The sequence below is a fragment of the Myotis brandtii genome, unplaced genomic scaffold (assembly GCF_000412655.1).
Source record: "Myotis brandtii unplaced genomic scaffold, ASM41265v1 scaffold893, whole genome shotgun sequence".
In the NCBI taxonomy this organism is placed as follows: domain Eukaryota; kingdom Metazoa; phylum Chordata; class Mammalia; order Chiroptera; family Vespertilionidae; genus Myotis; species Myotis brandtii.
Window position 1 is genome coordinate 550,663 of NW_005371660.1, and position 15,504 is coordinate 566,166.

At 41.9% G+C, this 15,504-nt stretch overlaps 1 protein-coding gene across 1 annotated transcript in view; it reads left to right on the forward strand.

Annotated features, from left to right (window-relative positions):
- Positions 1 to 15,504, forward strand: part of PKHD1 (polycystic kidney and hepatic disease 1 (autosomal recessive)) — a 438,226-nt gene that overhangs the window by 10,113 nt on the left and 412,609 nt on the right. The window contains exons 5-11 of the mRNA XM_014532447.1: positions 2,696 to 2,804; positions 7,147 to 7,204; positions 10,407 to 10,485; positions 11,752 to 11,826; positions 13,102 to 13,166; positions 13,881 to 13,920; positions 14,794 to 14,864. Of these exons, the coding sequence (XP_014387933.1) occupies positions 2,696 to 2,804; positions 7,147 to 7,204; positions 10,407 to 10,485; positions 11,752 to 11,826; positions 13,102 to 13,166; positions 13,881 to 13,920; positions 14,794 to 14,864 (497 nt within the window). The remainder of the gene's footprint in view (positions 1 to 2,695; positions 2,805 to 7,146; positions 7,205 to 10,406; positions 10,486 to 11,751; positions 11,827 to 13,101; positions 13,167 to 13,880; positions 13,921 to 14,793; positions 14,865 to 15,504) is intronic.

Here is a 15,504-nt window from a genome sequence, read left to right on the forward strand (position 1 = left end):
CGAGCAAGCCCAGAGGATTCGAGGGTTCGAGCAAGCCCAGAGGATTCGAGGGTTCGAGCAAGCCCAGAGGATTCGAGGGTTCGAGCAAGCCCAGAGGATTCGAGGGTTCGAGCAAGCCCAGAGGATTCGAGGGTTCGAGCAAGCCCAGAGGATTCGAGGGTTCGAGCAAGCCCAGAGGATTCGAGGGTTCGAGCAAGCCCAGAGGATTCGAGGGTTCGTAACGGATTCCGATTGAAAAAAAACCGCGAATCCGTTTGCAGCCCGCCTGGCGTGTGACTGCGTACCTCTGTTTTTGGCACTTCCGTAGCTCCCTCTCAGTCTCACTGCGCTTCTTTCTTTTCTTCCAGTTGTAGATCTCCCACTGGGCCAACTTCCCCATGGTTCTGAGTGGTGGTTTTTTGCCTCATAGTTGGTAGTTTCATTGATGCTGTGAGAGAGCAGCACGCACAGGTCCACTCCCTACGACCAGCCGCCTCCTGCACATCCCCCACTGGGGATGTGCCCGCAACCCAGGTACATGCCCTTGACCGGAATCGAACCCGGGACCTTTCAGTCCGCAGGCCGACGCTCTATCCACTGAGCCAAACCGGTCTCGGCATGGTAGTTTCATTGATGCTGTGAGAGAGCAGCACCCACAGGTCCACTCTCTACGCCGCCATCTTGGTTCCCCCCCTACTATTGGTTTTAACACTGGGCTTTATATTTCCCATAGGTTTTATGATATATTTGAGCATGTGTATTCCTGCAAGAACTTGCTGTGAAATAAGTCAAAGCTCAGAAGATTCACTTGTTTAATCTTGTCAGTCCTAACATACAAATAATGTACCATTCATTTTATACCATCTTTTTAGAGAAAAAGAAGTACTAGTTTTTTTCAATGTATTCCATTGGAAGATGACTGTCAAGTTCAATTACCATTCAAGTGTAAAAAACATATTGTATGATCAATGAAATACTGTCACACTCATTATCATGAAAAGACTTATCTGCTCTCACAAAACAGGCATTATAACATCTAAATCAGCACTGCCTAATCAAAATGTAACATAAGACACAGATATAATTTAAGATTTTCTAGTGGCCACATAAAAAAATCAAAAGAAACAAGTAAAATGAATTTTAATAACTCAACATATCCAAAATATTGTCATTTCATATGAGTCAATATATAAATTATTAATGAGATACTGTATATTCTTTTTTTTGCATATTAAATCTTCAAAATCCAGTGTGTAATTTACATAGAGCTCATCTTAGTTGGGATTAGCCACATTTTAAGTGCTCAATAAACACTTGTGCCTAGTGGCCAACACATTGGACAGTGCAAATTTAAATATTTAAGGTCATACTAAAAGATTTTTGATGAGAAGGTTTGCAAGGGAGGCACTTCATAAAGCTAGCTTCTTATTCATCATATTTCCCCTTATACAAATCAACATAAATGGCAGCCTCAAAAAGGCAAAGAAATTGCTGTGATACTCATGAAATTAGGAGAGAAGGTCTGGGATTCTCTCTCTTTCTTTTAAAAAGATTTTTATTGATTTCAGAGAGGAAGGAGAGGGAGAGAGATAGAAACATCAATGATGAGAGAGAATCATTGATCAGCTGCCTCCTGCACGCCCCACACTGGAGATCAAGCCCACAACCCGGGCATGTGCTCTGACCGGGAATCAAACCATAACCTCCTGGTTCATAGTTTGTTGCTCAACCACTGAGCCACGTCTGCCAGGTGGGATTCTCTTAATGGAGATGTGAAGTGTTTATGGGATGCTTAGATGATTATGAAGTCAATAATTTTTTTGGCAAAAGGTTAAATCAATGCCTTTTATCATAAAGAGCCTAGGATTCAAGCCCCATTTTGTCCTTAACTTGCTGTGTTCACACACATAAATCTCTTCATCTAATTGGAACTGTCATTTTTTAAAAAAATGGAAACTAGCAATGTCCCTTCCAACCTTTTCAGGACTTTTTTAAAATTTAAGTTACTTTCAATTAAAAAATCATAACCTCTTCTGCTGAAGGATTCAACCTTTAGAGTCTAGTGGGTGAGTGGATATAGGAAGTAAAAAATAGAATACAGGAATCCTTGGTTTATTGTAGAAGACCGAAGAAACCCAAGCGACACTTAGAGAAATGGAGTTACACAGCTTTATTATGCCGGCGGTCTCAGAGGAGTTGGGAGTTGCCTCCAAAGTCTGAGCAAACCAATATGGTGGAAGCCCTTCTTTTATCCCCTTTTGGTTTCTTTGTCCCCCAGATATGGATGGGGACTTCTGGACCTTTAGTGGGCTTTGCAAAAAGCCCCGTGGGTTGGGATGGGGGTCTTGAGATCTTATCTAAGGGCCTGGCCTGGTGCCAGCGCTGATAACCCCCTCTGGGGGTTGTGTAGTGATCATGGTTTATGGCCTCTGTAAAATGTGAGCATTTAGGTAACAGGTCTTGTAAGACCAGTTTGTAGAGGAAAGGGGCAGTGACTTAATTATAGGTTATCAAGGATGCACATTAGATTGCTGGCACAGATTCAGATTGCTAGCCCGCCCAAATATCAGGGTTACATTGGAATTAGCCTTTTAGCCTTCTCAGGTTAGCTCTGCTGCACAGGGGCAGGGAGGAGATTTGAAGTGGTCAGGTGGGGCTGCTAGTTTTGACAATTCAGAGTGTTTGATTCACAAGGATTTCCACTGTTTGTCCTCAGGTCTCTGCTGTCCCAAGTACATGAGGGCATGTACCACCTCGAAGTGCACTCTGGGGGACAGGTGGTAGGCAGCCCAACTGCAGGACTACCAGACAGCTGTTCTTTCAAGGTGGGTTCTAAGGATGGAGAAGTGTTTGCCTGGTCTGAGGGTGTGCTTGTGCTATTGACAAGCAAGTTATAAATGAGGCAGGGAGTCTGCTTTGCCAGGGTAAGAGGAAAGGTGGATGATAGTTATGAGGTTTCTGAGACTACACTAATGAAAGATAAATATTGAGTGCTGTATATCTTTATGCATGTTAATTTAATGATCACAACAATTTTATGGGGTAACTATTTATTATCCTGATTTTATAGATGGGCAACCTGAGGCTTAGGGAGATTAAATAATTTGCCCATGTCATAAAAAATTTGCCTATTAAATGGCAGAACTAGGATTTGAACCTGTATCTGACTCTGATCTGCGCCTAAACTGAAGCTCAGAGGAGTCACAAAGATCACCAGTGTGCATCAGCATTCCATTGTACAGCTGCCAGCTCTTTGGATCTCAACATGGTGAAGGGACCCAGGAACCCAAATTCTACCTTCCTCTCTACCTCACGATTGATTTCTATACTCTTTCTAACCCTAGAGCAGCGGTTCTCAACCTGTGGGTCGTGACCCCTTTGGCAGTCCAACGACCCTTTCACAGGGGTCGCCTAAGACCATCCTGCATATCAGATATTTACATTACGATTCATAACAGTAGCAACATTACAGTTATGAAGTAGCAAAGAAATTAATTTTATGGTTGGGCCACAACATGAGGAACTGTATTTAAAGGGCCAGAAGGTTGAGAACCATTGCCCTAGAGTGAAAGTTTCTCCTTTAAGCTCAGAGCTGAAAGGAAACAGGGAGGGAGAGAGTGAGAGAGGGAGAGAGGAAGAGTTTATGAGCTAATGCTTGACTTATTTTAGAGACTCAATATGCACACTGGGGCTTCATGTTCTGTTTGGTTCAGTGTACTGTCCATTTCAGATTAGTTTTACACCAAAATAGACTCTGAAATATAGGTCCCAGACTTCTCATAAAAGGCAGAGCTTTGGCAGTGTTCCTTTGACATGTCCTCCTCATTGGGAGCCTCTGTTTATGAAAGTGAAGGGGCGAGGGCTGTGCCCTCCATCTTACCCTGTGTCCCCATGTGCTCAGAGAGGCACCTTCTTCCCGGAAGCCCAGGCCTCTGCTGGCCACGCCCAGGATTTTAAACTAACCAATGACAATCAAAGAACGTGCGCGCCATAGAGATGACCACATCCTGTGTAGCGAGACACCGACTTGCGCCTGGCCAATCGGCAGAGCACAGTCCTTTCTCCTCCCCTTACTCCAACCCCCCCTATAAAACCCGTCTCTACGCGGGGTTCTCTCTCTCGGCCACTTGGCTTGCCGTTGTGTCGGTGAGTGTGGTGGACGGGGAGCTCAAGCTAGCTTGAAATATAAAGGACTCTTTGCTTTTGCATCGGACTGCTGGCTCCCTGTTGGTTTCTTGGGGATCCTGAAATCTGGGCATAACAGAAAGTACAATTCAGTCATTCCTCAGTGCTCCTTTAGAGCAAGACTTCATCCTCTAAATTCTCCTCTAATGTGACCCACATTCGATATAGGCAATTCATTTTTCAATTTTGGAATTTGCTGTCAATTCACATTTACCAACTTGTTTCTCACTCCAAGAGAATCTTCCTTTCCAGAATTTTGCTTCTGCACATAGGCACAGAAAGGAAAAAAGCTTCCCTCTTATTAAGACCCGCATCACCACCTCTAGACTGTCTTAGTGACTCTAACAGCAAAGAGATGGCGGAGCATGCTCCTCAGTCACCATGCTGCTTGGGCTTTCACCCCAGCTAGTAGTTTTCCTACTTATTAAAGCTTGGAAACAAGCAAAAGGGGAAAGAAGAGAAACAGTGCCTAAAATTGCACATTGAAGAAAATAAGTCCTTCAGTGGTCCAACCGGCTTGGCGTGTTGATGAAAACTCACCGGGGGATGCAGTTAATGAGAGCTAAATAAAACACGGGGGTCTTTTTGTTTTGGGATTGGGACTGGGGGAACCGTGAGTATTAAAAATTAATCCTACCTCACCGGTCCACTCCAAAGAGCCTGCTGCAGGCACTGACAGGTTCAACAACTCACAGGTTTATCAAGCAGCTGGTGGCTGTGGCTTTGACATTCTAATCCCCTGCTTTTCCTCTCCCTCCCCCCGCCCCCACCTCGCTGATGATCTGATTTAGTCTCAAGGATCAGCATGTGGTCAGCTGGATTTGGAAGCTCATTAATTTTTCACGTTGTCATGTCTCTAGCTTGGTGGGTGACCAGGGGCTTGTTTCTCTTAGAAATGTACCATTTTGTGTTGTGTCAGCTCAGAGAGAATCACAGGTGAAGCCTTTTTGGAGGTTGAACTCTGAGCCTGCCCCACCGTGTCTGGGGAATTGAGAGGGGGTGATGAAGGAATTGCTCTACCCGTCCCCCTTCTCCCCCAACTTCTGGTGGAAGGCTTATAGTCTAAGTGGTAGATTTTAATATCTCAAGTTGGAAATCAAGAGGTATGTGTCCTTAGTTGATTTGGACTTGGTTGTTCCATTTGCCTCAGTTTCTAACATCCGTGAGGAACAATGACCATTCGTCTATTTCATGAGGCTCCTATGATAAAGTCCCAATGGAAGTGACGATGGTATGAAGGGAAAACCGGTGGGAGATGAAGGCCTGGGTGCAGGAAGAGGTTGGGAGGCGGTGGTGGGGATTATGTGCTTGGCTGGTGTATGTGGAATTAACATTAATCTTGATCTTTGGTGAGATGGAGCCAGCTCCCAACCGGTGAGGTCACTGCATTCTTATTTTGACCCCTGACTCTACATATTTTCTGTGAACTATTTTCTAACCCTTTCCTTTAGAAAGGGAGAAAATTAGTCTTGATGGCAAACGTCACAGCTGTGTGGATCAATACCTAAAATTGCACTGCCAAGCCTTCAGCAGCTCTGTGGAAGTGTCTGTTGATTCTTGATGTCTGATTAGGGCTGTTGATTAACGAGGGATTACTCTTTGGTAACATTCTCCTCGGGAAGGTGGACTCCTGCGGTGCTGGAAGCACTCCAAGCAAAACAATTTGCTGTCTTTGTTTTGCAAATGGGAAGCAGGGAAGCACTGCAGATTGTGGGGAGCGATTGTGGTGGTTTAGGCAGATAGAGGAGTTTGGGAGAATTGGTCTCATTCTGGGAGAGTCCTTAGCTCATCTTCATACCTTGGCCTGGTCAGTCCATTCTTAACGCTTTACTTCTTATCACTGGCCCTGACTGTGAAACAAATTGATCTGGGACTAAGTCAGATGCCTATAGGCAAGTTAGAACTCCTGGAATTGTCTCATTCTCTCTGCTTCCAGCGGTTCTCAACCTGTGGGTCGCGACCCCTTTGGGGGTCGAACGACCCTTTCACAGGGGTCACCTAAGACCATCGGAAAACACATACATAATTACATATTGTTTTTGTGATTAATCACTATGCTTTAATTATGTTCAATTTGTAACAATGAAATTGGGGGTCACCACAACATGAGGAACTGTATTAAAGGGTCTCGGCATTAGGAAGGTTGAGAACCACTGGCTTAGACACTATATCCATCATCTCAGATGGGGCCTCTCCATTCACTCACAAAAATTTGAACGTCTTCTACCTACCAGGCTGTGCACAGGAATACGACAATGACTGAGCCAGGCATTGTACCTCATGTGTGAGGTTTATGGTAAGCAGATGAAGTGCTTTGGAGGCACTGCCAGGTACGAGGCTTTCACAGGCTCCCACCTCTCCATCTGTGCTTTTCCCTCCTTGAAGAGTAATGTTGCTTCCCATTCCTTGAATCATTTGAATCATTTTCCTCCCAACAGGCACCTTCCATGTTCCCAATAACTACCTTGCTTGTGTGCATCTCCAACTTTTCGTAGTTTGCTAATTCCCTACCATAATGCTGGCTGATAATAGTTTAAGTTGCAATTCTTTCCACTTAAACAAACAAATTATTGTGTAGGGGAAAAAAACAACCTTTCAAGGCTCCAAGATACCAAGTTACAATAATGGAATGAAAAGGTTGGTATTTTAAAGTGTGGGCTGCCTACCTTTCCTTCTGGTAGAACGTGCTCCTGAGTCTGGCAGGTAGAAACACTCTTGCCAAAGTTTGGGCAACATGGTACAAGGGTGCGTTCTTATATGACTTTTATTGAATTCCTTTACCTCATCCATGGAAGAGCTGTAATGATATCTGCCACTCCCGCTTTACAAAAATATTACAAAGATAAAAAAGAGCTAGATTTAAGGTGGTTTGAGGAAATATACCATTTACTACCTTAGCTGGACGCTCTGTGAGGAATGACTTGTGCTTGTGGTGGTGAGATTCTCATGAATTGCTCACTTGTGATAACATTTTCTGAACAGTTTTCCAGGGCACAGACACCCATTGTTTACCAAGTGAGTCCACCAAGCGGAGTTCCAGGTAAGACATCTCCTATTAAAATAGGAACACTTGTGAATCCCTTTGCCAACAATGCCTGTTGCAAATTCCTCTACCCAGGTGGGTGGTCTCCCTAAATGGGAAATTCCAGCTTCTTCTGTGATGCTGTTTTGAAAGTAAGTGTCTGGTCTCTGGTTTATTTTTAAACTGGTTTGTTTTCACCTCTGGGCACTTTTGCTCTATTAGTTCACTGATAATGAAAGGAATCCCAACACGAAAAGAGAGGCAGCAAAATCAAACCAGGTGCTGCCAGAGAATGGAGGAAATAGAAATCTTCATTGCTGTGATTTATAACTCGCCACATAATAGCAAAGCTTTATTGAAACTTACTGTGAACCGGGTTCTGTTCAAGCTTTTGGCATATATTACATTATTATATCCTCACAAGAACCTGATGCTGTAGGAACTGTTATTATTCCCATTTTTCAAATGAGGAAATAGATACCAAGAGGTTAAGTCACTTGCCTAAAGTCATCCTGCTAATAAGTGTACAGCTGAGATTGGAACCTAGATAGTCAGAAACCAGACTGGGCCCATATGCCCAACATTTTGTCGTGTGTTGAGTAGTGTTGGATACCACATGAAGATCATTAACCCTGATCCTATTCCTGGGGGTTTGTGCATGAGTTAGCTCACAGATATGCAAAGGCCAAGAGGCTAGGAGAGAAGGCGAGAAAGCTGGAGGATTAACATTAAAGAAGTGATTGCAACCAAGAGATTCAGGAACCGCTAAACCTGCTTTCAAACGAAGTCGTAAACATAGCTAGGATTATATATAATTTGCTGTTTGATTCTTGGCAAAGTCTTACATGTATTTTAGGTTTTTTAAATTTGTTCAGGGTTTCCAGATGGGAATGCAAGTTGCCAAATTTTTATGTGTGGTTGTGTCTAAATGCATAAACTAACTGGTTGTTTTGAATGGCTTGACTGCTCAAGAATGCCAAAATGAGCATCTGAGTTACTAAAAAGTGTTTGTACATCTGTGTGTGTATATATAGGCATAGTTTCAGCTTTACCTTATTAATGCAGTTTATTCACAGATCTGTTTATTTCCATTTGTCTGAATAATCAGCACATGATAATGTTTTATTAAAAAGAGATGTGGTCTATGAAAATCACATGCAAACATTTGGATTCCTGCTGCTCTGGGTTTAGAAAGGCCTGTTTACATGGCAGAAGACGTCTTGTTAGGGTGAGGCATGATGAAGGAGCCAGCCCTTAGAAGTGTGAAATGGGATGTCAGCTGGTACCCAGATCTGTCAGACCCATTTCTCCCACTGAGTTAGACTTCCACACACTGTCTCCTCCACCTTCTGGGGGAACAATTGGTGACTGACCTGCTTGGAGTGGTCCCTCTGGGCAGGATCCACCCGGCTGCATCTTTGAAATCACTTTCCACACGATTACTCTCATTTCATTTGGGAAGGCTGCCCAGAGTAGCAGCCAGGGAGATGGGGGAGGTGGTGGGGACAGGAGAGTCGATGTTTTATGAGCAGTTGAATTTCTATATGTGGTTAACAGTCGTTCACTGTGACGCAGAATCCTCCAGCCTCACAGTCTGGCTTAGCCATTTGTCAGATTCGGTTGGTCTTTCTCTCTCTGTTTAGAAACAAAATAGAAACTCACAAGAATTCTTAATTTCTACAACCTGTTAGTAGTTTCTAAAATTATGCTCATCAAAGCTAGAAATCATGTCCACCAAAGTCAGGACATCTGTAATTGAGCCCTACTAAAATGAAGGAGAATTATTTTGCTAATTGTTGGCAGTAGCAGAGACCTTCAGACAATAGGCTTTTGCCAACTCTCTGACCTTTGCTTAAGTCATTAGGTTTCCTCTCTTTCTACCCATTCACCTGTGAAGTGGGTAATACTTCCTGGAAGGTTCTCATTGTTTCAATACAGTCATCTACTGTGAAGGTGACAATTACATGGTAATGTTCTTTCAAGGCCACTGAAGTCCTCTGAATTCAGTGACCTCATGAACCCCATAGGTGCCCTTCTCTTTTCTATTTTAGAAGTTTTACCTCCTGATCCAACACGTCTCTCATGTGTAAACATTGTAGGTGATGATGAAAGATGACAGCATAGATGTTTAAATTCTGTAATTCTTTGAAAGGCACATTCTTCCAGGTTGGGGGTTGCGTGGTGATCTTTATTTAACATCATAACCTCGCTGTGATGTATTTGCTTAAAAGTTGCCTCCTGCAGGTCCACAGAACTGAGTTTAGCTGTTTTTCAACTATGGAAGTGACCAGCTCATGTAGGGCCCCCGAGCTCTTTCTGAGAAGGGGCTACTTTAGATTTCTTCCCCTACTCCTAGAAGCAGAGGGGCTAGGGGTTGTACTGAAGTGTGCCTTGCTGAAAGGAGACCGCTGATGCCTGCAACTTCATTCATCTTATGAACTCAACAGAGGGGGGTATTAAGAAAAAACTTAATACCCAATGGAAAGCCCTGCAAGTCACATAGAAGAAACCCAGCAGAAGTCACCCATGTTTCAGCAGGCAAGGCACGCACCAGCTGTTTGTGGATCCCCAAATTACCCTATCTTTGAATATGAACACATTAATGAAATGAACAAGACGTGATTGCCCATAATTCCACTGCTGTCTCATGCCCTTTCTTTTAGTTCTGGTCCGTTTGGGTCAAACATGATATTTATCTTTTGTACTCTGAGATATGGGAAAAAAAGTTTAGTATCCCTGAGTACCCATCCAGGTGATAGGAGCCTCCTCATATCACAGGAGTTCATATTAGCAAGTGTCCAGAGGAAAGTCTCACGAAGCGTGGAGCAGCCCGAGGCATGCTGCTCTTCAATCCCGCATTGGGTGGATGGCCTACACACAGGCAAGCAAGTAGAAAGGAGCCATGTACAGAAACCGGCTGCTCCTCTTGAAAGCTTTATGCTTCATGGGACTGTGAGGAAGGCCCACTATTCCTTCTATGCAAGATACGTAGACCATTAAACTATAATTGCAATCAGTGGTTATTTTAGCCTTTCTGATCAGTAATATCAATCAAAGGATCGTGATCCTTTCCCGTTGTACCATTTATAAAGAAGTAAATATTCTGAATCATGACCAACTTGGCCATATTGAAATGTATAAAAAGAAATACAGTTTATGTTATTCATTTAGAGTTTGAGCTAAGTATATTCAATTTTTAAAAATCTTCTCTACTAAACAGGACAACTAATACATGTGCATGGCTGGATTATCACTGGACAATTGGAAACCTTTGATTTTAATGCTGAGTACATTGATAGGTAAGCATGTGTTTGTTTTGACGTACAACTAGTTACAAATATGCTGTATTGTTTCCTGGGGCCGGCTTCACCGATAGCAATAAATTGTAAGCAGTTGGCACAGAATTACTATTTTCCCTCTTTGCAGTTTATGGTCCCTGGTGAGCTGGGCTTCAGCAAACTTTGCTAATGTAATTGCGACTGGTCGATTAAGTTTGTCCATTTATTTACTGACAACTAGTCACTCTGGGCTCAGTGTGAATTATACTGTAATTGCATCTGTGGATTTTCTTTTTCCATTCTTCCCCTTCCCCGTTTTGTTCCTCAGGATGAACTAAATTCTTTATAAAATGATGTGTGAACCCAAAAGACCATTAACTTCCTTGCTTGGTTGCTCTCCATTTGTGCATTTAGAAATTCTATTAGTGTGATCAGAGGAAATACGGAAGAAGGTACTGCAAGCCATTGAGTCTTTAATGTTTTCTGGGAGTGATTAGGATGTCAACATGACTTTTTCTATTGGAAGCTTTAAAAAAATGGAATGTGATATTACTAAATAATCCATACCAGAAAGAGAGGAAAATAAGAAGGGAGTGTTGAAGGTGGTTATTTAACCTATGAAGCAATTATAGTGAGAGTTTACAAAGTAGAAGGCACATAATCTTACTATATGCTCGGCTGAGTAGATTCTGTATACTGTGTCTAGTTTTTCCTTCACCCCCCTGGACAGGGTGGGCCATCCCCCTCTGTTCCGCTTCCTCTCTTTGATTCTTCCCTAGTTGAAGAGAACGGGACTCGAGTACTCTCAAGATTTACATTTCTGGCATTCAGTAATGGTCAACTTGTCTTGAAAGGAAATTAATTTTCCTGTGGAAGATAGAAGCCCAAAGCACACCATTGGCCTTATTCACTACTTGGTTCCATTTTAGCCTTGGTCTGGGAAGCAATCTTTGAAAGGGGGAACAAAGGCATAAACTCCTCTATAGCTTTGTGTAGACCCACTATAGCCAATGTGGAGAGGATGAAGATTTTTCGGGAGAGAATAAATGCTCCCTCTGCAGTGTGAGAGGATGAACCATGAAACAGTGTTGTGCACCCCTACCTTCAGGCTGAGAATTTGGTTCAACATGTCCTCAGGGGACAGACTTCACCCACCTGCAGTAATACTCCATAAATCCAGAGGAGAATGTTCATAACAATATTTTGTCTAAATTTTGCCTGGAATGCTTGCTGGAAGCATTGCATACTATTGTCTCTTGTCTCCCCCCACCCACTTTTTTTTTCCAGCCCATTGATCTTGGAAGCTCAAGGAGACTACTGGGTCACTCCTTGCTCTCTTGTAAATAGGCAGACTGGAAGCTGGTGAGTGTTTTTCTTGCCAGTATAAATGCTTTTAGGTTCTTCCACCTGGGTAGAACACACACACACACACACACACACACACACACACACACACTATTTTAAAATACAAATGACCATAATTGTGGAATGCTTTGTCTTTAGACTCTTTAGTAATTAATTCAAAATGCAAATTGAAGTGATTCTGAAACCTTTTCTTGAAAACAATAGCTACTCTTCCTAGTGCTTACTGTAGGCCATGTCCTGCTCCAATGCTTTACATTTAAGCCACTCAGTAACCTCGTGAGTAAATATAGTTATTAGTCTCACTTGATAGCTAAGGAAACTGAGGCACAGAGAGGTTAAGTAACTTGCCCAATGTCTCACAAAGAGAAAGTGGCAAAGGTAAGATTTGAACTCTGGCTGGCTAACCAGCCTCTAGAGTTCATGCTCTTAACCACTATACTGTAATGACTAGCTAACGAAAGCAACTACTATATATATTTATTTATTTCAATGACTATTTTTAAGATGTGTGTCTACATACTTACAGTCCAGATAACCAACATTTTTGCTGGATTTTCACTTTACTCTAGACCAGCGGTTCTCAACCTGTGGGTTGCGACCCCTTTGGCAGTCGAACGACCCTTTCACAGGGGTCGCCTAAGACCATCCTGCATATCAGATATTTACATTACGATTCATAACAGTAGCAACATTACAGTTATGAAGTAGCAACGAAAATAATTTTATGGTTGGGTCACAACATGAGGAACTGTATTTAAAGGGCCAGAAGGTTGAGAACCACTGCTCTAGACTAAGTGGATTAACCTCCCTTTGAGGTCATCACAAGAATTATACTCTATGGCTTAGCTTTTTGGACTTGCATTTAGTAGAGCCAAATTCTATAATGTGGTTTCTGCCTGGTGTCTTAAGTTTGTCTGCCCAGGATTGTCCTTTTTTGAGTTCACTCCTGCTAATAGATTTTTTAAAATAAGAATTTTGTTATCTTGTCATAAAAGAGATTTTGGAAAGACAGGACTGAATGGAGGGTAGGAGTAAGTAAAATGTCTCTCACACTGTGTTTTTGACTGGTGGCAAATGAGATGACAACCCTAGTTAGTGATGCCCTAAGCATCTGTCCCAATGACCTCGTTATGCTTTTAATATCTACCAACTTTCTCTGGCTAATTTGCTATTATTATTATTATTATTGCTTTACTTTTATGACTAAAGAGTTAGAGCTTCTGAACTGAGTTGTCTGGGAATTGTCACCCAGGTGTTTGGTTCTTTCCCTAGCTACCCCCTTCAGGAAGACCATGGTCTTGGCACTCTGCAGTGCCGTGTGGAAGGCAACTATATTGGTATGTTTGCGAAGTATCGGCTTTAAAGTCTTATTCATTTCTTTCTCTATATGGGGAAAAAAACCATTTCAAGCATTGGTTCTCATGAGGATGATAATAGTAACTACCATTGTTGAGAACTCCCTACAAACCCTATATATATATGCCCAGCCGGTGTGGCTCAGTGGTTGATCATCGACCTATGAACCAGGAGGTCATGATTCGATTCCCGGTCAGGACACATGCCCAGGTTGCCGACTTGATCCCTAGTAGGGGGCAGTCAATCAGTGATTCTCTCTCATTGTTGATGTTTCTATCGCTATCTTCCTCTCCCTTCTTTCTAAAAACAATAAAAACAAAACAAAAACCTTATGTAAAGAAGTTTTAACATAAACTAATATCATCCTCACAATAAACCTGTGAGATTGGTGAAATTATTTTCACTTTAAAGGTGATAAAGTTGAAGCTAGTAATCAGTGGAGTAGGATTTCTCAGTTGGTCTAACTTTAAGCCTGAACTCTAACCTGCCATCCGCTAATACATTTCTCCTTTTATTGGTGGATGTTGCTGATGGAGCAGAGATGCGATGTGTTTATTTTGGGCACCATTGAGGAAATTACGGGTTTGGGTCATGGCTTGATATCTGGAGTCCTTGGGGTAATGGCAGCAATGGCCTGGCCCAGGTGATTCTTGCAGATTCCTGTATTAATGTCTGTTTTGGTTTGTTTGTTACAGGTTCCCAGAATGTTAGTTTCTCAGTATTTAACAAAGGAAAGTAAGTAAATGGGAGGAACCAAATTTATCTTCATCTTGTATTATCTCTCTCTTGTCTTGCTTCCTTTCTTTAACCTTGTATAAAAAAATTTCAAACATACATAAACAGAATAGAATGATAAAACCATGTGTACCCACTTGATCTCTTTTATTTGGGTAGATAAAATTGATTCCTTTGCACTCATCTTGAAATAATGTAAATATTTTAATGTGATGATGGTCAGAATTTTGGGAATTACCTCATGAGTAATTTCATAGCACTGCAAATTTAAGATAGTACACAATTTTATTAGATACATTCCAGGAATTTCATGATGGGAAGGGTACAAATTTCATAGAGGTATGGAGAGATAAATTAGAATTTTTAAATTTCTTTCTGTATGACTTACCTCATGTTCTGTCACTATATAATTTGGCAGATATTTTCCTTAAAAACACATTGTCTAAATAATGTTGATTTCATTGTGATGATGATGACATGTTACTCTCAGCTACACAGTCCAAAGTATGGGTATTCTCTGTCTCTCTCTGTCTCTGTCTCTCTCTCTCTCTAAGTTAGGAAGGAATAAAACTAGTATTCATTGAGTATCTCCTGTAGGCCAGCTCCATATCAAGCCCTTTCACATTCATCATTTCATTTCATGCTCTCGATACTCTGTGAAATTGGTATTATTCTTCTCATACAGTCACTTTCTAGATCAGAATACTTTGCCCCATTGGTATATTCTCTAGTCATCAAAAGGAGCTGATATTTAAACTGTTCTAAAGATTATTGGAGGTTAGTTCGCAATCTTCCTTTTAGGGAGCCAATCAAAAAAAAAAAGCCATTTCAGATGCTATATTCATCTAAAACACAATTTTGTCTTTTTTAAAGGTCAATGGTCCATAAGAATGCATGGCTGATCAGTGCTAAACAGGACCTTTTCCTGTACCAGACATACTCAGGTACTAGTCCCTTCACCCTATACTCCTCACTCCTTCCCTCACACCTCACTGAACCATGGGCCCTCCTTCCAAAGTTCTTAGTGCTAGAAAGTGCAGTCTAATTCTAAATCTTATGCGTGTAATTAATATACTATGGGAAGTATACTCTCCTTGCCACCCACCCCAAGCTTCTTTGTGAGTCTGCCCATCAATATTGAATCTTGACTTTCAGGTAGGCTGGCAGGTATCTCTGATCACACAACTATTTCATATTTCCAGCATCAATATCTTCTTGGGATGTGGACTCTCAGGCCAGAACTTCCTCAAAGCAGAGCAGGCTGTTATGCAAAGAGCCCAAGGCTGAACCCCTCTAGCGCTGGCATTAAATTACTACTTGAGTTTGGTTAAGTCATTTAGCCTTTCTGAACCCCAAACAAACATCTATAAAGTGGACAGGATGGAGTTTGTCCTTCTAACTCCATAGATTGTTGATGAAGCAGATGAGTTTGGGATCCTCTCCCCTCATCTCCATATCAATTCAATCATCAATTTCTACCAATTTTATCTGCCATATATATATATATTTTAATTAAATCTTTATTGTTCAGATTATTACAGTTGTTCCTCTTTTTCCCCCCCATAGCTCCCCTCCACCTGGTTC